Source organism: Fundulus heteroclitus, unplaced genomic scaffold, assembly GCF_011125445.2.
Source record: "Fundulus heteroclitus isolate FHET01 unplaced genomic scaffold, MU-UCD_Fhet_4.1 scaffold_177, whole genome shotgun sequence".
NCBI classification, from domain to species: Eukaryota; Metazoa; Chordata; class Actinopteri; order Cyprinodontiformes; family Fundulidae; genus Fundulus; species Fundulus heteroclitus.
The window spans coordinates 209,752-231,728 of record NW_023396589.1 but is presented as its reverse complement, the minus strand read 5'-3'; the positions used below and the strand labels follow the sequence as shown (position 1 = coordinate 231,728).

Here is a 21,977-nt window from a genome sequence, read left to right as displayed (position 1 = left end):
TTAAGTACATGCCTATTGGTTCTGTAAAAATACAAAACGAAAAAACAGACATTTTCATTAATCGATGAATCCCCCTTGGGTGTCTGGAACAAAAATTTATATTGGGCATGTCCAGAGGTGGGTAAAGTAGCCAAAAAAAAATACTCAAGTAAAGTAGCACTACTTCAACATATTTTTACTCAAGGAAAAGTAAAAAGTAGTCTGCCAAACAAATTACTCAAGAGTAAAAAAGTATTCAGTAAGAAGGCTACTGGAGTACTGAGTAACTAATCATAACAATTGATGATTTAATACTTAAATATTATGTAATCGGACAGGCATAAATGTATGGTTATGTGCAAATTCTGATATATTAAAGACAAACATGAGAACCTATACAAGGAATAACATAATTTCAAAATAACAAATTCAGGCAGAGGAAACACTTTTCTAAATTGTTTTTTTTTATATTAACCTTGAAAGCAATATTTACAGCAGTTAATGTATATACAGAATGTTAGAACAGTGCAAAGTACTTCAATGACAATATCTACTTTTTACTGAATGTTTGACCTTCAAATGGCTCAATAAGCTCTAGAGATACAAAATAACATTAAAATAACAAGGCTTGTGTGTATATATAAGAATTCTCACTTTAACATAAACTCTAGGTTTGTGTCTCTCTGGTGCATGTTTGGTTAAAACACATCTGTTCTTTATTCATGTAGTTACTCACAGCAGGTAGAGTAGCCAGAAACTTTATTTAAGTAAGAGTAGCAATACTTGAGTAATATTATTACTCAAGTAAAAGTAAAAATCACAGTGCAGTAAAATTACTTCTAAAAGTACATTTTGTTAAAAAAAAATACTCAAGTAAATGTAACTAGTTACTACCCACCTCTGGACATGTCCTGGAAAACGTGGACATTTGGTGAAGGCTCTTTCAACATCACATGACTGAAATACTACTTCCTCACATACTCCAAAATAGCTGTCTGAGCCACACAGAGTGTCAGGTTTAAAGCATAATAATAGCTTAGACTTACATTATGAGCTGGATTAAAATCAACAGCAGCACTATAAATAGCATTATTGGAAACAGACTTAGGCCTTGTTTATATGCCAATGTTTGCTGGTGAAAATGGACAAGTTTGGTTGCATTTGCACTGTTCATTTACACAATGCTGAATGTTTTCTCTTACAACAGCACAGTTTGAAACTGGGTTCCAGAGCGTAATGGTTTCAAAACGACCCACAGAAAAAGACAGAACTTTTCTTCCAGGGAATCTCTGGCTCATGCACAGAATTACAAAGATTAGTAAAAATGAATGCACAGGCACAACATTATGGCTGCCTACAATTTTTTTAAAAACACAGAAGAAGAAAAAAATGGTGGATAGGAGCATATTGTGCACTCTTCTGTACCTCTGACTCTTCTGAGTATAGCCACGTCTGGGCATCGATGTAATTCAAAGTTGCCATAAGCAGCAGCTGAACCTCATCGTCTGTCCACAGGAAAACTTTGTTCTTTACCATTTCAAAGGGTTTTAAGGTGTGATGACATTTAGGCAGTACACATGCGCACTGCTCTCAAGACTCACACAATGACCGTCAGACACGCATTTTCCTGACTTCTCCCGCACACCCACCACACATCACATTCCTCACGCTGAAAACAAAGCCTATACTGAATGGCCTATCCGTTCACTGCACTGTCCATTCGGAGAGCAACTAAAGCTTCGCCTTCTGCGGAGCGGTTTTGGCCTTTTTCACAGTTTGGTGGGCATCTGTAGTTCCCGCTATTTTTAGCGTAAGTAGAGTAGTACAGAAGCCGATCCAAGTTTCAACTGCTACCATGTAAATGGAAATTTTCATTAGTATTATTGTTGTGTAAACATGTTAACAGAAACGGTACAAAAGTCTTGTTTTCAGTGGATTGTTTTCAGAGCCTAAATAGTTATGGGGGAGCGTTTTGGTGTTTCAGTACAGTTTTCCTGCTAATGTTGTTGTTAAGTCTTCTTATTCTGTCTTTCATTTCTTTTTCTGCAAAGATGTACTGTTTTTTATCACATCATACTGTATCTAAATTCATGTGGCCAAATTCACATTTAAGTTTAAAAATACTTTTTAAAATAATGTTTTGATGTTTTTTTAATACTTAATTTTTTCAACATTATAAATGAAGTGCAGCATCTGGGCTGATATTACACTAACAAATACTTTTTTGGTGAGATCTACAAAAGGTTAGAAGTGTCAGATTGAGGATGGGAACAACAGCCTGATTGTACATTGCATTCAATTGACAAACAGATCCTGCTCTCAAGAGATATTTTTGGCTTGATACGACTAAATATTGTCTTAAAAGTCTCTGACCTGATAGCAGTTGCTCACTTTGAAAAATTAAATTTCCTTTGTGTTTCTATAGTTCAATAATATCAGGTAAGAACAGCGTTGCAAAGTTCAAGGTTGTGGGAAAAATATTAACTCCACTCATGAAAGCACTTATGTAAAAAGTACATAACTATAAATGCGTACCTAATACTGTGGTAGTAATCGTTTATGAAAAGATTACTTCACACAAGAGTTACTGTTCGGTGCTCACAAACTTAGTGGAGCACTTTATTTCAGACAAGGAATACTGTTTTATTACACAGTTTCTTCAGTCATATTGTCATGTTGGTCTTCAGTGCAGTTTAACTGTGAAGGTTCAAAAATTGTGTAAAACTGGCAAGTAAAATAATTGCCACATTCCATAGGTATTCTATACAAAGTTCTGTATCTATTCTGTACAAAATCACTAGTGATTGATTCCAATGTTTTCATGCAACAGAACAAGCAACACAATGCAAAGCTTTGTCGCTACATGCTCAACCAGGAGGAGTGAAAGCTGCAAGATAATGACTTGATGCAGTCTGCTGTTTTTTTTTTAGACAGAAAACTTTAACATTTAAAATAATAAGCTGAACTGAACAGCATTGTTTGATAACGGGAATCAATTCAGTTATAATGTATGTACTTGACTTGGAATCTCTCTCTATCTCTCAACTGAATTTACTTTTTTTTTTAAAAGTGCCTTGAGACGAGGTGTTGTAAAATTAGCGCTGTATAAATACATACTTAGCTGAACTGAAGGTCACAAAGATAAAATCCTTACTATGAAACATGTTATGTTTGAAAAACACTATTAGGAATTTCTGCTTTTATGAATTTCAAAGTGGGAGCTGTGAGATCTTACTTCTACAATTGCCTGCCTTATCCATAAGAAAGAAAAAAGCAAAACATGTGACAATAAAATCTCTACTAGTTTAAGTATAGTAAGAAAATATACAAAATATAATCATTTAGTAGTTTAGCTATCAAGCGGTATGAGCTTCTCTCTCTCTCTCTCTCTCTCTCTCTTCCTCTCTCTCTCTCTCTCTCTCTCTCGCTCTACCTCTCTCTCTACCTCTACCTACCGTAAAGCTTCTGGTACTATTGAACAAGCCTTATGGAGCTCCTCTATGCTGCCCATGTCCTCTGACCTAGAATCAGCAGGTTAATAACCGGCTGCACCAGAAGCCATTTGTCATTCGGTACCTGCCACTGATAGGAGATGTCAACGAATGTCTATGCCCTTGTCCCCTCCCCACTACATGACAAATACTGTATCACACTTTGCAATCTGAGGCTCCCTGAGGCTTCTTAGCACTCCTCTACTGAACAACCACTCCCTTGTGATAGTATTAGGTCTTTGTGCCATGATCTGAAGTGAGATAAACTGGGTGACCCTTCCTGCTCTTTTTTTCCGACTGTTTTTTTTTCTCACTGCCCCATAAATTTACATTATTTTTCTTAATGTTTGTTACTTTTCATATTATTCCATCCTCAACCCTTTGATGATAAAATCCAAGTGCCGATCACTGGCCTGATAATAATGGTTTTACTTTGATAAAATGTAAGACTGCTGAGAGAATGTGTTTTGTATACGCTTTTGTCTTCTTTGTCTGTCACCTATTTTGTCTGTGAATGAAATGTAGTACAGCTAACATCTTGAAAAGTAATGTTTCTCATTATTGTCCTTAGATAACAACAAATCTGTACCCACTAAAGTGGGATCAGAAAATCAGCAAAACAGTGGGAAAATAATGTATAATAGAATGTATAAGAGATGCATCAAAAAAATAAAAAGTCTGTTCACCAAATTAGGAAACCCAAGTTTATGTGCACACTTCACTCAAAAACACATGTATAAAATAGCTGCTACTCCAGTCAGAAGTTTAACTATCCCCAACATTGGTATGAAAGCTGTTATTTTGGGGGATTTAGGGATGTACTTGAACTCGTCTATTTTGTGGTGGACTGTTGATGCAACATACAACATAAGAATCAATCACTGAGCCCGCAACAGGGACCTGCCATGATTCTGGGCAGATTTTTAAGTGCTCTTCGAAATCCTACAGTGAAGCTAATTTAAGTTGGCTGGTTTATTGGCTCAAGCCCAGCATTGTCCTGCTGGAACATACATGACTGTGTCAAAATCCAGCACAAGCTGTTACTTCCAGATGGAAGGACATTGGTAAGGATGTTCCATAATAACGCAGGAGCCACCAAGGCTAAAACATATAATAAATGTGTGAAACTGTCACTGTCTATATATAAGGCCGTTTTACATTGCCATGTACTGAGAGGGTGTTAATCAAAAAAGAAGCCCCTGCTCCAAAGGGTAACACTGTCAGATTTGAGTGTGGGTAGAACCCATTTGTTGCTACTCACATGGTCAAGCCAAATGCCATCTGAAGGGAAATGAGGAAAAATAACTAGCTGTTCACTATGACTAAAGGTGAGGCTTTCAAAACTAAGACAACTGAACCAACTATAAAACATATAGTTGGGTTAGGGTTAGGCGAAAGCATCATGTTGAGGGTCTAGTGTATTGGCAGTAGTACTGGTGCATTGCACAAAGTGTATGAGAAAACTATGAATACCACTACATTTAATACATTTTATATTCATTCAATAGCTACATGGTTGAAACTTGGACAAAACTGAGTGGTCCCGTTGGACAATGATCCCAGACAGAGAAAAACAGTTTTGAAGTTGTCAAAGCAGGCTGACATTAAGATTCTGGAGTGACAAAACCCCAATCATACTGATACTCGTTCTATTTGTAATGAGCGACCTATGCCAACATCTTGATTAAGTAGATTTTTCTTATTGATTGTTTTTTAAAAGTTTGTGTGTTTCCTCTAATTTATTGTTACATGTCTATATGAAAAACAAATCTTTCTGTTTCTATCTCATTTTTGGTTTTCAGAGATGTCAGGTACAGGAGAGGAGATTTCCCAGGTGCACTGGAAGCAGCAGTGGTTGGAAAATGGGACGCTGTACTTCCACGTGTCCATGACCGAGCCTGAACTGATGGCACAGACGACACAGCCCACAGCTCGGGAACCAGCTCATGCACTGCATGAACACATGCATCTGCTTCACATCTCAGTTATGGTATGTTCCAGACAAAAATATATAATGGCTGTTGTTGTTAAACATGTTCCGTGTCTTGCATACTGTCAGAAAAAGAGAGTATCTGCAGCATTCCAGTTGTTCTTAAACAACTCTCTTTATTTTTTGTCATCTAGAAATTAGGGATTTTGATGCCTGAGCTAGTGACAGCTAGTGTCAGTGATTATTCAGTAGATTCAATTCCTCTACATACCTAAAATAATTGTACAAAACTCTTTGCTAGAAAGAAAAGTCATACCTCTGTAGAGGTATGATATTCCCATAGGTAATGGGTGAACTTTTCTGTGAAACAGTCTCACCTGAACTTGTAAAAAGTGCTGAGCTGACACAGGAGTCAACTCCTCCAACAAGCCAAGGCAAGTCACGCAATGACTCTTTTACATACTTTTCTTCATATGATTGTACAAAATATGTCTAATACAGAAGACCTACAGAGGAAAAATTTGCCTTTTTAGTTCAGGAACATGCATAGCAACTTTTTGAAATTTCAAAGTTAAGATTTATTTTCCACAATATCCATGCTTTCTCCTTGACCCCTTTCTCAAAAATAACTTAAAACCGTCCTGTTTTATAGTTTTGATCTCCACAGACACCAGTTAAAGGTTAATGGGGTTGTGAAACGAATCAGATATCAAAACTTTGTCTTTTGCTTGCCATTATGTCTTTTCTGTTTTTTTTAATGCTTTTTTGTGATGGGTTCATTTAAAAACCTTCACTTCCTTACAAAATATGCTCTTTTAAAAGAGGTGCTTCATCATTGGAGGTTTTGAAGTTTGTTTTAACAGCCTCACTGCTTTAGGTTATGTTTACATACTTTATACCTTGCGAAAGGTCTTTCTTTAAAATTATGAATGTATAATTTTTATAGATGTTTGACATTTCCTCTTATGTTGGGGATTATAAAAACTAGGTACTGAAGTAGGCGGTTTTCATGAAGAGGTTGAAGAGATTTTTATGGCTCCATAGACAAGGTTAGGTGTGGGTGTGCAGGTTAAGATCTTTAAATGTCTGGCCAGATCTTCATGTCATCAGGCAGTGCTATTTCATTCCTTTTGGAAACCATTGGATATCTGAGCTTAATTGCTGGGAATTATCCAGTTTCCACCCTTAAGCAGTTGGTTATAATAATTTAATTTAGGCACTTTCTTTATTCAAGTTTTCTTTTTCTACGTAAAGGCATGTGTTTATTTTCACTCTTTTCTGCAGAGGTTTATTCCTTTGCTGCAGGGTGATGGCTGATGGTTCATAAGAAAAGCTGTTGCATTTATATTTTTTTCACTAACACCGGAAGTCATATATATATGTATGTATGTTCGGGCTGGACGATATAGAAAAAAAAGCATACTGATAAAATATAAATCCTATTATTCGATATTGATGATTATCATCAAATTCAAAACCTATATTTTAAGTGCTGCCCTGGCCATTTTGTGCTGTTGCTTAATGACCTTTTTTTTATATACAGAACACGCAAACACTGAACTCTAATTCAACCCTTTATTCAAATAACTTTTTACCAAAACTATAAGTTTTTAAAAAAGAAAAAAAGAATGTGCGCTCTCTGAACTCTTTGAAGGATGCGGAGCTTGATTCCTTGGTCTGTGTTGTGATTGCTTGGGAGGATGTAGTGACTGTAATATTAACCTACATGGCTAAAATACATAAGTAAGGAAAACTGTTATTTTATTGAACTTTTTATTGATCCTTTTTTCTATCATCGATACACGATTATCGATCGATATATATTGTTATTGAATTATCGTCCAGCCCTAATGTATGTATTAGTAATTATTTAGATAAGCACTATTTTTCTTCCTTTGCATTTTTTAAATTCCTCCTCTATGTACCTTTCACATTTAAAGATTAAATGCATGCATTATTTTTTCCTCACACTGAACTGTCTTGGCTGTGAATTATCAGCTTTTCCTCCGTTCTTCAGTCTCTGTTCTCAGCACTTTCTACAAGTTTTCAACTTTTCTAATTAAGCGTCATGTGTCACACCTATTCTGCCGCTAACTCCTCTTCCTCCTCACCTTTACTGCTCGCTCATCCTGCTTCTCTATTCCTGTCTCTTGCCTGTCTTTAAAACACCACCTCTTCAATGTGTTCATATCAGAGTTCCTCTCAGTTCCACTTACTCCCTCTCCTCAAAGCTCTCCGGTTTCTGTTTTTCCTTAAAACATTTTTGGCCACTAATCAGATTGACATATCAAAGAAAGTATGAGTTTACTTATATTTTATTGTTACTGTTAGCATTTTTTGTATTGCAGGCACGTGCATATTTATTTTGTCAGTGTGTTGAAATAAGGATAATTTAATGACCATGACCTTTAAGTTATTGCAACATAATGTAAATCAGAAAATAAGACCAGAGTTTAAGGTAACTATGCCTATTTTATTTAGACCTTTTCTTCCATGATTTAAGGATACTGGGATCCTTCATTCTGCAAACTGGAATTTTCTGATGGTTAATTTAATTGCTTTACCCTTTTATTTTTCACTTTTCACAGTGAAAGTAATTCAAACCTTCATATTACCCTAAGCTGTCTGCAAGACTGCATGACTGTTATGTCGAAACTAGAAGTGCATCCATGTAAAGGCCCCCACATTCTTGGTCGTAGTTCACTCGCATACTCAAGGCGGAGTCTGCGCGGACTCCGCAGATACAGATACATGCGGAGCTCAATTTTTATGACCGCGTATGCGGTGTCACACTATAAACTTCACAGATGCAAGAAGTCTTTACATCAAACTGTTTTATATGTGACACCGAGCTTGATACACTTAGCTGTTCCAAGCAGGCGGTCGCAAGGACGCGCAGCATCACCCCTCCCTCAGTCAGTGAGAACAGTCCCTCTCTAAGTGCTCAGCTAGCTAATTACACATTTTACCATTCGTTCCGCCGCTTCGTCCCAATGGCAAAAAGTGTGAGCATTGTAGAAATTTGCCACAATATATGTAGGCATATAGTACGCTCGACTATGAAGGGTAAAACTTCCACAGAGAGTAAACGCAGCTTACAGTTTGTGCACAGTATGCTCAATAATGTGGGAGCGTTTAGGCAGCCTGCGCCCAGAGAGCGCACACTGGCAACAAGTTAATTCAATATAAAAGTTACGTTGATTTTAGCCTTATGTTAGAAACAGGGCTGTTAAGTCCAGCTGTATATGTGAAGGGGCGCAGTGATATTACAGACTTGGGAAGAATATTTAGTGCGCCTTATGGTCCAAAAAATACTGTAATCTTTCTGTACCTCAATTTTTCTAGTAGAAAATTACATCCATATAATAATAAAAATAATACATTTTACTTGTATAGTGCTTTTCTAGATACTTAAATATGCTTTAGAGAGGTGCAGCATTAAAAACCAAAATACAACATAACAAAGGAATATACATAAAAAGGACTGAATTAAACATTAAAAGCTATTTAAACCAGTTGGGTATTGGTATGTTGTGCTGTACTCACCATGCTCCTGTTGGTACCTACTTAAACAATTAAATAATTGAAGTATTTTTCTGCAATTTCCTTTTTAGTCTACTGTTAGAGAATGTTGCTAAGGATAATGCAAACTCTCAAAATTAAAACTCCAAAAATTGTCTGTTTTTTTCCATTTGAGGGGTCACCTTAGTGCTTAAACTGTATCAATCAAACCCTATCTTCTGCATCTTCTTCTCTCACATGCACAACTTAAATTTCCTCTTTCACTCTATCTTAAATCTCCTCTTTGGTCTTCCTCAGGCCTCCAGCATGGCAGTTCCAGTCTCAGCATCCTTCTGCCAATGTACTCACTATCCCTCCTCTGTACATGTTCACACTATATCTATCTGGCTTCTCTGGCTTTATCTCCAGAACATCGAACATGAGCTGTCTTTCTGATGTACTCATTTCTGATTGTATTTATCCTCATCATTCCCAAACAGAACATCTTCATCTCTGCTACCTCTAACTCTGCCTCCTGTCTCTTCCTCTGTGCCACTATCTCTAAGCCATGCATCACTGTTCTCACCACCATCTTGTACAGCTTTATTCTCATTTTCGCTGATACTCTTTTATCACACAACACACCTGACACATTTCTCCACCTGTTCAAACCTGCTTGGACACATTTCTTCACCTCTTTTCCACACTCACTGTTCCGCTCGACTTTGGACTGTTGACCTACTGAAAATCTTCCACCACCATGTAACCTCACAGCTCCACCTAGGCCCCTCTCATTCACACACATGTATTCTGACTTGCTATGGCTAACCGTCATTCATCTGCTTTCCAGGGCAAACCTCCAACTCTCTAGATTTTCCTCCACCTGTTGCCTGCTCTCATCGCAGATCGCAATGCCATCTGCATACATTATAGTCCATAGAGCTTCCACTCTAATCTGTAAATCTCCATAAACATGCGCAAAGCAAGTACATCTGTAGTCCCTTTTCTTGGCACAAAACCATACTGCTGCTCACAGATGCTCACTTCTGACCTCAGTCTCGCTTCCACTAGTCTTTCCCATAACTTCTTTGTATGGCCCATCAACTTTACTCCTCTATAGTTGCTACAACGCTGCACATCTCCATTATTCTTGGAAATTGGTACCAGCACACTTCTCCATTCCTCAGGCATCTCTCATTCTCTAAGAACCCATTAACCAGCCTAGTCAAAAACTATATTGCGTTCTCTCCTAGACATTTCTATTTTTCCACGAGTATATAATCATGACCAACTGACTTTCCTAACTATATGTGGCTGGATACAGAAAAAACAGGAACAAGTCTCCCCGGGACCATTTTGAGTTATTTACAGATTCTAAATGAGCAGAATCTAAGCTTTCCGATGATGTCAAACTTGTGGAAATCAACAAATAATTGAAGAAGATATGACCATTCAAATGTTGGTGCTCTGCAAAGAAGATTAGTGAGAGAACAGGCCTCAAAGTTTATTTAGAATCACCCCCAGCCAGGGTTGTTAACAAAAGCTGTTGATTTCAATTACTTTGCATACCGTTCATCAACACCTCCCACCCATTCAGTGCCTGTCAATAGAGGGTCCAGATCAACTCTCAGCACTATTTTGCTGTGCATGTAAAGATAATGTGCAGCTCTGCATTACAATATTTTGTTAGATCTGTGCATTGATCAAACATTTTTCACCAAATTTAACAGTAAACACATACACGCATACAAACAAAAAAAGCTAAGTAAAAAAATTAGACAGTTATCATTTACAAAATTGGTAAATGTCAAACAGTTAAAGTTTTTTTTATTTCTGTACGTGATGCAACTTGTAGGCACAAAAACATGTAATGATATTGTTGCTTTTTGATTACTTGTTCTGTTTTTTAAAGAAACTTTCCAAAAGCGTCTTATGTGTTTTTATTAAAAACACTTAACAAAATAATCTGCTACTTAAAACATGTTAGGATATTAAAAAAGAAAATTTTAATGATACACAGCTTTAATTTCAGTATGATGCATCATAAGTTTTTTTTTAAAACTTCTCAAACTCACCCCATGTCTGAAGAGTCCCATGTTCTGACACTTACGTTCATGGTAATGCTCGCTCCTCTGCCGCGAGTTCAAAGCTTTCTTCATCAACTCCAGTTAACGTCAGCTGGAAACTATGAATGCTTTCCATCCGCAGATGCTATTATTTTACGCTGATTTCTCCTGATACAGTATCAAAGATTGCTTCAGTGTCCTTGTAAAAAAGTTCCCACAGCTAAGCGCTGTACAGCAGCGGTGAAGTTCTAGCACAATCTGTTAATGTTAATGCTCACTCCTCGGCGGCAAGTCCAAAACTTTCTTCATCTTCGGTTAACGGCAGCTGGAAACTATGAATATTCGCCAAAGTTATATAGTCAATTTGTTAGTTTGTTCCTCTTCAGCATTCCTGATACACAGTATGAAACAAGTCCCGTGTCCACATCCGGGTTGACATGTACTCCCACAGTGGAGCACTGAGCTAGCCACAAATACGCTCTTCCAGATCTGTTCATCTTGGTCCATCTTCTTCACAGTCACAGAAATTCAATTTCTCTTTCAAACAGTTAAGTAGCTACATAAGTAGCCATTTGCTCTCTTCAAGCATGGAGCTTAATGGCCGACACGCATAACAAAAGCCTCAGCGGAGCCACACAAAGACGGCATACAAATGAGCATCGGCTTTCCACACCCCGACATGCAGTTATTGGTTGAGCGATTTAAGGTGAAAACATCCCAAGTTTAAACAAAAAAATACTGTTTTTAAAACCGTTGAAACGGTCATTAAAAACACTGAGGGGTTTCTTCATAACTTCAACAGGCATATTTTGCAATAAAATAAAAAAATCACTATTAGTTTACTGACAACTTGTTACTACATTTGCTGTGGAGGGTCACATATCTTTCCCATGGTTTCCCCTAGAAAACAGGCTAATCCTGACGATATGTGTCATTGTGGGTTCTGGGAGGTGCGCGCTACTGTGGAGCGGGGGAGGTGCGTTGCATTACACGGCTCGGAAGAGGCGCTCAGGGCGTGAATGTAGTGTGCGTCAAGGTAATAACAGCTATTTAGTGTTAGCTATTTAGACCGGGAGGTTTCTCCCGCATGGGAACTTTAGTGACCGTTCATGTTACTCTCAAATATAGAGCCATTTAAAATAAACATTTTACAGACTGTTAGTCATTCTACACACCACCATCCTGTGCTCTCTGGCAACACTCTCACCTACCACTACATTGTAGTCCTGAAGTTCCTTTAGGTAATATTGTTTACACACAAGATGTTATTCATCTGTGTTCTCCTACCCTCACTCTTGTTAGTCACCCCGTGTTCCTGCCTTTTCTGCAAGAAGGTAGTGACTACAGCCCTTTCTATTTTACCACCACCTGTTCTTTTGCATTCCTGTTCTGGATACCAAACCTGCCCATCACCTCCACAATCACCTCTGTTTCCTGCTACAACATGTCCATTGAAATCTGCACCAGTAACCACTCTCTCACTGCTGTGGATGTTCTGAATGACTTTATTTAACTCTATCCAGAACTCCCCCTTCTCATCTAACTCACATCCTACCTGTGGGGCATAACACAAACAATGTTGAATGACACACCTTCAGTTTATAGCCTCAGGCTGATCACCATATCTTACACTGTTTTTACTCCCAGAAAAACTCTTACTTCAAGATAAATGATATATTATTTTTCTTCCCATCCAAACCATGGTAGAACAGGTTGAACCTTGCTCCTGATCTTCTAGTCTTGTTAACTTTCCATCTGGTCTCAGCATGCCCAATATCATTTTCCCGGCATTGAAAGTCCACACTCTCAGTTCTGGACTCTTGCGTTCCCTCTTTTTCCTTTGTCTAAGGACTTGTTTTCCTCTTCTGTTTTCTCCTCTTCTTTGCTGACCAACAGTAGCCCAATTTATGCCGATACCCTGCCAGTCATTAGCCTTACAACTTCAAAGACTTGGAGCTCATCACTAAAGTTAAATTGTCAAATTAACTGTGGAAAAAACTGGTCAGCAACTATAGTAAGGATTCAATTGCTGATCTGCGAATAAAGGTCAAAGATGTGTCCTTTGATTGTTGAGAATAGTATAAACAATTTTCAATATGCCTCTTTTTAGGAAAATGGAAATAAAAACTGAAGGATATTTTTGGGAAAGAAACACCCATATTACATAGTTTAAATTTCTTATATGTCATATTTTCTATTACAAGTAAACTTCTTGACTAAATGAAAATAATTTTCAATCTAAATCTGCCAGGAGTATGAATAATTCAAATAATTGCTTAAGTGTAATTACTATATGGACAGGGTTAAACTTTACTTAAAGGGTTGAATACCTTTTTTTTCTGATTAAAATCTTATTGCATCTTCATTAATTGGCGTGTTGTATTGATTGAATAATACAAACCCTCCTTAGTAAGTAATATTTTAATTTAAAGTTATATGAAATCTAAAGATGAAACACAAAACAAGGCACTTTGTATGACCTTATTTGGACCCATAGGTTCCCAGTTTTCCTGTCTGTATATCTAAATGCTAACTCAGTCATGGATCAAAATATACACATACTTAAACTCTTCTTTTCACTTATACGAGTGGAGCAGTTTCACGTGTGAGGCAGGAAGGAAAAGACAGGGGAAACATATGGAGGCGCTCAAAAATGGACAGAAGGTGTGATGGTTTGGCTTCATGGCCCTAAGGTGTCTCCTGGCTCTTCTTGTGAACGTCATAATGTCTGATGCTGTCAGTTCTAGGCCAGGCTGAATTGTGAACTCTATGCTTTCAGCATTGAGTTGTCAGCTTTTCACTCACTCAAGCAGCCACTTTTCTGACTCCCTCTACCTTTGGTTGCCCTGTCTTCTTTCCATCATGCAGTATACAAACGTCCTCCTTTTATCATAAGGTAAAATAATTGACTAGCATGTAAGTGGAGTAATGAACATTTTAGCAATGCCAGATAATGAGGGAACTGTCACATTTACACTTAGATGTATTTTGTTTTACAACATCCTCAGAATTGTCAGTGTTTTAACAAAAGTGCCCCTTTTTCAAGGATATGCCATCCAAAATGACAAAATGTTTCATAAAAATATTATGAAAATATCCATAACAAGAATTTCATCCTTCACGGTGAATGCATAGATGTATTTATTTGCTAAGAAAAAAATTAAAGGAAAAAGAATAAAACATCATGACCCTCAAAAGTTTTTTTTCATCAGGAAACCTAAAGAATGAGCTCTGTCATGGCTTCCTTTTTAAAACTCAGTTCAAAAGCTGACTGTTTTCTATATATTTAATATATCCTTGCTTCAAGGCTATGTAGAGTTGCCAGGTTACAAGTGACAGATCCAGGTAGTTATTGACCAAGTCAAAGAGAGTTTTCTGGTAGTGTGACTCTTGCTGCAAACGTTGGTGGAGATTAAGGGTCATTCAAACCAAGACAATCCAGATTCCTTAAGTAGAAGGCAACTGCACTTATTTTCTTGTTTGTTGAAGATGTTTTTATACTGCTAAAAAACAAAATATTTTTAGATTCATTGACAGATTTTTAGATCAACAATTCACTGTTCAAAAAAATACAATCAGAATTAGGCTTTTGATCATTTTCAAAACATATTTTTTGTGGATGTGCTACAGCAATTCAACAGTTGCTTTAATGAGCATTTTAAGATGTATAAATAATATACTGAGTTTAAAGGGCCTATATCATACAGAGTCAACTTTTTTGAGCTTTCAACTATGTTATGATGCCTGTCTGTCATCAAAATCATGCCCAAAGTGGTATTTTGCTTGATTCATGCATGCCTCGGCAATCTTCTATATTCTCCTCTCTGAACAGCAGCCCCTTCCAGTCCTGGAAAATTAGTGGTTCATTATCTGGTGTACGCAAAGCAGTCATTACCCGCCTCAAGGAAGTACCTACATTTCCCAGTAAAATAATGCACTGCCCCCGCCCAGTAAACAATAGGGCGTGTTGTTTACTGGGCAGGGGCAATGCATTTTTTTAGGAGTAGTGAGGTGAGGCAGAGTGCAAAAATTTCTGCTCAAAGTCGAGACAAAGTAGCTCTTTTAGCACCTAATCACAGGGACAGCAACTGCTCTTTTTTGATACTGTATATTTTGGAACATAAGGCGCACCGTGAATTAACATGTCTTTGTGTGTCTTTTTTCAAATATATATTCCGGCAAAATTTGTCCCCGGAAATGTCCCTGATTTCAGTGTGTCATGATAGAGTAAAAAAGTTTAGCTCAACAAGAAGTATTTACCCGGTCTTGCTGCAATTCCGACGTAGAAGAGCGTTGCTGAACGCACCTTCCCCTCTACGTTGGCATTGTAGTTCAGACTAATCAAACCAACCCCCAGGCAGAGATTGTCCACTTAACAAAGTCAGAGACATCTCCAGTTTTCATTAGAGAAATCAAATCTGGTCACCTTATACTGCTCTTTACTGAGAGGGAGAGCTATCCGTCTCTGTCGGGAGGACAGAGTAGTTGGATGAGACTGCCTGTTTCTAACATAAGGCCAAAATAAATAGAACTTTTATATTGAATTAACTTACTTGGCTTATTGTTGCCACTGCATACATCGGGCGCAGGCTGCCTTACATAAATGCACTTCTAGTTTAGACATTACAGTCAGGCAGTCTTGTAGACTGCTCAGGGGTCCTGTTACGGGGCAATCAGGTAGTGACAAAGTGTACCGCAATGCTCCGAATATCCATTGAGCGGAGCGGCTTTGTTGCTAACCAAAGTCGTTTACACATTTTAACAGGTTTTTGAGCAACACAAGATCGGTCAGTAAGCACAACGGTAATCATATATAAGGTGCACCAGATTATAAGGGGCACCATCAATTTTTGATAGTCTGAAAAATATGGTACTATGTTGCCATGGCTCGAGGGCGACTCCACATGGGCAGAAGCAGTGTCGCTGTAAAGGCAAATGTCTTTCTTCCAGGTTTGAAAAATGGCACCAGAAAACAACTATTTCATATATGCATGCTCCGTAGTGCCAAAGGCAATATTTCATCATATATTTTCCTTGACTTTAGAAGGCTTTAAAAAGCATGATTTAGAATCTTTATAAGGGAAATGTTCAAGTCCAGGAACCGAATCTTGTGAAACTCCAACAGTAATTTCAGTGTGTGATGGAGGTTTATCCACTGATATGAGATTAATAAATTAGAGAAACAGTATTTTCTCACTTTGCTTGGATCTGAAGAGAAGGAAAGTCGTCTGACATTAGTTTTCAGATTGTTAATATACTTATGTGATAACCATAAATGCAAAATTAATCATCTTTGTGGGATTCAGTATAATTGGCAGCCTTTCCTTCATTTTTGTTTAGGTAACATTTTATGAGAAACGGCTACTAAGTAGAAATGCCATCTTGCTGTCAAACGTTTTATTGGAAATTTGAAGCTTGAATGAAAACAAGATCAGTTAGAAAATTGTAAATACAGGCAGTTGCTTATTCTCTATACACTGTCATAGCAATGTAAGGTTTAAGAGTAGGAAAAGTGTGGGTAGGCTTATTTATGGTACAGTGCCCTCCACAATTATTGGCACCCCTGTTTAAGAAGTGGTCGAGGACTTCTAGAAATTCTCCTTTTTTTTAAACAACACCAAACCCAAATGCAAAAAAAAAAAGAGAAAAATCCAACATTTTATTTAAGTACATTACTTTGGTGTTAAAAATAAAATCACACACTTAGAAAATAAACCACATGAAATCATGGCACCCATGATGTTAATGCTTTGTACAACCCCCTTTTGCCAACAAGACAGCACTTAATCTCCTCCTATAACATTTCACAAGATTGGAGAACACAGAGAGAGGGATCTTTAACCATTCTTCTTTGCACAATCTTTCTAGATAATCCAGTGTCCTGGGTCCTGTCTTATGCACTCTCCCCTTTAGCTTACCCTAAATATTTTTTTGATTGGGTTGAGGTCTGGGGACTGAGATGGCCAAGGGAGGACCTTGAGTTTGTGACTGCTGAACCATTTTTGAGTAGATTTTGCCACATGTTTTGGATCATTATCCTGCTGAAAGACCCAATGATGACCCATCTTCAGCTTTCTGACAGAGGCCATCAGGTTTTCATTTAAAGTGTCCTGGTATTTCAAAGCGTTCATAATGCCATGCACCCTAACAAGATTCCCAGGGCCTTTGGAAGAGAAACAGACCCACAGCATCACAGATCCTCCACCATACTTCACAGTGGGCATGAGGTGCTTTTTGGCATACTCATATTTTGTTTTACGCCAGACCAACTTAGAGTGTTTGTTGCCATAAAGCTCAATCTTAGTCTCATCTGACCAAAGCACACGATCCCAGTTGAAGTCCCAATGCTGCCTCGCAAACTCCAGACGTGTTCTCTTGTCCTTGCCTTGTTGACAAATGGGTAAGAGAATTAGGCCTCTGTGTCACGTCATATTTGTACCCCAGGGAAACAGGAAGTCATGAATTACTAATTAAAAGTTCCTAGATACCCTGACAAACTTTAGCAACTACAGAAAAATATATTTAAAGGTAATCAATTACATTTTTCAACGAAATTGTTAGGGGTGCCAATAATTGTGGGAAACATGATTTCACGTTTTTTTTATTTTCTAAATGTGTGATTTTAAAATGAAAGGTAGGATTTTTCTCTTTGCATTTGGGTTCTACTTTGTTTAAAAAAAATAGAATTTCTAGAAGTCCTCGACCACATCTTAAACATGGGTGCCAATAATTGTGGAGGGCACAGTAAGCATGAAACCACACACACACACACACACATATACATATATATATATATATATATATATATATATATATATATATATATATATATATATATATATATATATATACCGGCAGCGCTGTACAAGGGTTTTAGGCAGGTATAGGAAAAATCACAAAACGCAAAGTGAGCATACAAAAGACAAATCTAAATCACAGCAATATTTGGTGTTACTCCCCTTTGTTTTTAAAGCAGCATCAATTATTTTAGGTACTCTTGGAAAAAAAGTCAGGGATTCTGCAGGTTTGTGTTCAGGTGCATGATTAACCAATTATACCAAATAGATGCTGATGCTCATCAATGTCACACGAAGGTTGAAACAGTCATTAACCAAAACAGAAGGAGCCGTGTAGGAGGCTTAAGGCTGGGAGAGGAAGAGCCAAACTCTGCTACTAAGGTGTGGTTGTGGAACACCATATCAGTTCAGAAGTGATATACTATGGCAAGACTGAGAAGCAAGGCACAATGCTTTTATATTGTACTAGCAAGGCCTCTCATAGACAATTATGTCAAAGTAGACTGGTGTTTCAAGATATGCTGTTTAAGCTGTTTTAAAGAAGCACACAGAAACCGGCAACATTGAGGATCGTAGATTCAGTGGGCAGCCAAGGTGCAGCAGATGAAAAACAAATCAAGCTTATTTCGCTTTAAAATTGGACGATTTCCAGCAGTGACATCAGCTCACAATTGGAAGAAATCAATGGGACCCAGGTACACCCATCTACTGTCCTAAAAAAAAGTCTTACCAGAAGTGCTCTTCATGAAAGAATTGCAGCCAAAAAGCCATACCAACAACATAGAAACACGGCCAAATATTTAACTATGCAAAAAAACAACAACATAGGAACTCCTGGCTGCCAGTTAGATTCAAAATGGAATTAAAAATCCTACTGTGCACATTCAGGGCCTTCAGAGAACCTCACTCTCCCCTACCTTTCTTATCCCATTCATATCGCTACTCCCTCCTGCAAGCTTAGATCCGTCTCTTCCATTCACCTTACTGTTCCCCCTGCCCATCTCAACAACATGGGGAGAGGAACTTTCTCCCACTCTGCTCCCAAACTCGGGAACTCTCTCCCTCTGGCCATCTGCAATACTAACACTTGTTCCCACTTCAAGTCTAAACTCAAATCACATCTGTTCAAGAATGCCTTCTGACTGAAATTGCCTGTTCATTGTAACATTTTAAAAGAGATGGCTACATACTTGTGCGCCCGCTCTCATTCCAACCTTCAACTGTGCTGTTTTCTGACCAGCAGCCAGGTCCGGTACCTTTAGCATTAGCATGATGTTTACCATTAACAAATATTTAATTTACTTGTCCAAAAGGAAAGCATCAACCTCCACATGGCTTGTCTGTAGATCAAAACAACATGTATGGCAAGTCATGCATCTCTCTAGCTTCAACGTTTATACACCAGACCAGTTATCCATTTCAAATTTACATTTTCTTTCTTAGAAAATTAATGCCCTGACTGTATGTGAGGATCACAGTGGGTAGCTCACTAACCGTTGGGCTGCATTAATCAATACTAACAGTGTTAGCTGGCCTACCGGCTACTCGCCTCCATATGACAGTAATGACTGGTCCATTGTTGGTCAAAACTTACCAACAAAAAATGAACAAAACAAGTGAACTTGTTTTCACTTGTCCAGAGGAAAAAAGCTAGCTCCGAGTAAAACTGGAGCTGCTTCTGCTCTTGTAATGTTCTCACCTTGGAAATGCGAGGCCAATGTTAATCTATTTTTGTTTTCTTTCCTTTATGTGACACCTTCTTTGCCAAAGACCATTGTTTTTTGTGGTAATAACTGAGTTTATACTGAGGCAGGGGAAAATGGCAAAAGAACCAGAAGAGCTAATGTGGAGCATCTGAGGCCGAATGAAGGACAATAAGCTGAGGGAGGGAAGCTAATTACCACGAAGAGAATTTAACTGAGCAACAAATAGACTATCAGACCAATGGGGGAAAATCTAACAGCGATCTAAGATAAATAAAGATAAATAATTCCAAATGTACAAGGAACAGAAAGCAATAATAACCCAATATCCATCATGCAATATCATTAGGGAGATATATGATTGGCTCCAAGCCTTTTCTGTAGCAGGAAAATAACCCCAAATATACAGCCAAGGTCATTTAATGCAATTCATTTTCAATATAATTAAATTCTGTTTATTCATACATAACTACATTTGCTTTGGAATACAGCAATATCATGAAGCTAATATAAAAATTTGGAGAAGCCTACATCCACAAACGATCTGTGATTAGTTCAACAAGATGTCTGGAAAAGCCTACCAGCTGAGGTCCTTCAAAAACTTTGTGCAGGTGTATCTGGAAGATTGGATGTTGTCTTGAAGGCAAAGGATGGTCATACTAGATATTGATTTGATTTAGATCACTTTTCTGTTTATTCACTGCATTTTAATTGATGAAAAAAAACTGTGAACACTTCCACTGCTAAAAGCATTCTTAGTGTACAGCATTTTATTCTATACCTGCATAAAACCTTTTGCACAGCACTGTGTATATATCAAGTAATAAATCTACTGGCACTGTTGGGGCAAACATGACTGATGGAGTTTTAAATAATTTCTGAAATCCTATTCTTATCCCTAAAGGAGGAAATGTGGGAGGAAAAAATGATTTGTGGGAATATTACCGTCTAACAACAGACAGTTTGCCTCCAGAAAGAAGTCACATCCTCGGTTTGATCAGACCCCTGGGATGCATTGAAACAGCCTCTTAAACAACACTTTCATCCTGCAGCTTAGAACACAGACACACATACACAGACACATATACACACACGCACACATACAGAATGATGTCCACTCATGGACACTTCTACAGCAGAAACCACCGCGATGCACAAAGAAATGTATGCATCAGAGAAAGTTTTATTTCGGAGAAGGAAATTATAGAAGAAATGTAATTGCATTCCTTTCTCATCATTTACGGGAATGATGTACAGCAGGGAAATCTGAATGTGAAGTTCAGAGGGTACAGCGATCCCTCATATCATGTGTACGCATGTGGTGGATTTTTCAAGGAAATGCCATGTTTGAGTTCACTGGGAGGACAGGTAGTATTTTACTAAAATGAGATGCAATAAAAGCTGACAGTTTAAAGCCTTTCATTTGGCACGTTGCAGAAAATGATCACCTATTTCAAGGGAGCTGACCGTCTGTGGCGCCACATTTAATGAAATTTAGACAAGTTCTTTCTCTTTTTGACTGTCTGGACACTTCACTGAAAGCACTAATTGATCACCCACAAAAACAAAATGAATAATTAAAAGCAAACCTGAACACAATGCACAAGGTACACAGAGGCACAGTTGCCTTGCAGCAAAAGGCTTCCGGTTCGAATACCGGCCTTGGCTCTTTCTGCGTGGAGTTTGCATGTTCTCTCTCTGCATGTGTGAGTTCTCGCTGGGTACTCAAGCTTCCTCCCAGTCCAAAAACATGACTGTTAATTGGTCTCTTCAAATTGCCCTTAGATATGAGTGTTTGTGTTCATGGTTGTTTGTCCTGCGTGTCTCTTTGTTGCTCTATCATAGACTGGGAAGCTGTTCAGGTTGTTCTCAGCCTCTTGCTCAATGACAACTGGAGATAGTATAGGATGTATGGATGAATGAGAGACAAATTTTACATTTCAAAAATAAATGTGGCTATTTTCTTTTTACACCTGATTCTATACCTGAGGTATTTTAATATTCTTGAGCTCTAGCTAAATGAAGGAAAGACTATTCTTGTCTCTTGTATGATCGATGAGTCTGAAGATACAGCACTCTACATGACTCAAATGGCTTCTGTATAATTAACTAGTCACTGGTAATATATAGCCACCAGTATTGTAGATTACAGACAGATTTTAGGCAACCGTGACTGCTTTAAACTCAGGTGCTGCTGAAATCAGTTTGCACCAGGCCCTAACACAAGCAGGCATAATATCACTGAGAGCAAGGACACTTTCAATTACCAGATTAAAAGTCAGAGGAAGTTACATTTTAATTGCCCCAAGGTTTAATTGTTTCAGTCACCTTCTGGTTTCTGTAATTTCATACATGCACGTCAATGCAAAAGGAATACAAAATAATTTGCAATTAAAACGTGCACTTGCTTGCGGCTTAGGAAATTGAGACAAACCTTTCAGAATGGAATTACTGGAGAATTATGAAAAAAATATGCTGAAGTCTTTTTGTGGAGGAGTTAATTGTTCTTG

The 21,977-nt window shown here is 37.9% G+C and overlaps 1 protein-coding gene across 1 annotated transcript in view; it reads left to right on the top strand.

Moving 5' to 3' along the window:
* Positions 1-21,977, top strand: part of LOC118556276 (astrotactin-2-like) — a gene marked incomplete at its 3' end in the record, with an annotated part of 301,412 nt that overhangs the window by 76,600 nt on the left and 202,835 nt on the right. Inside the window, exon 2 of the mRNA XM_036129494.1 lies at positions 5,273-5,460. Within this exon, the coding sequence (XP_035985387.1) occupies positions 5,273-5,460 (188 nt within the window). The remainder of the gene's footprint in view (positions 1-5,272; positions 5,461-21,977) is intronic.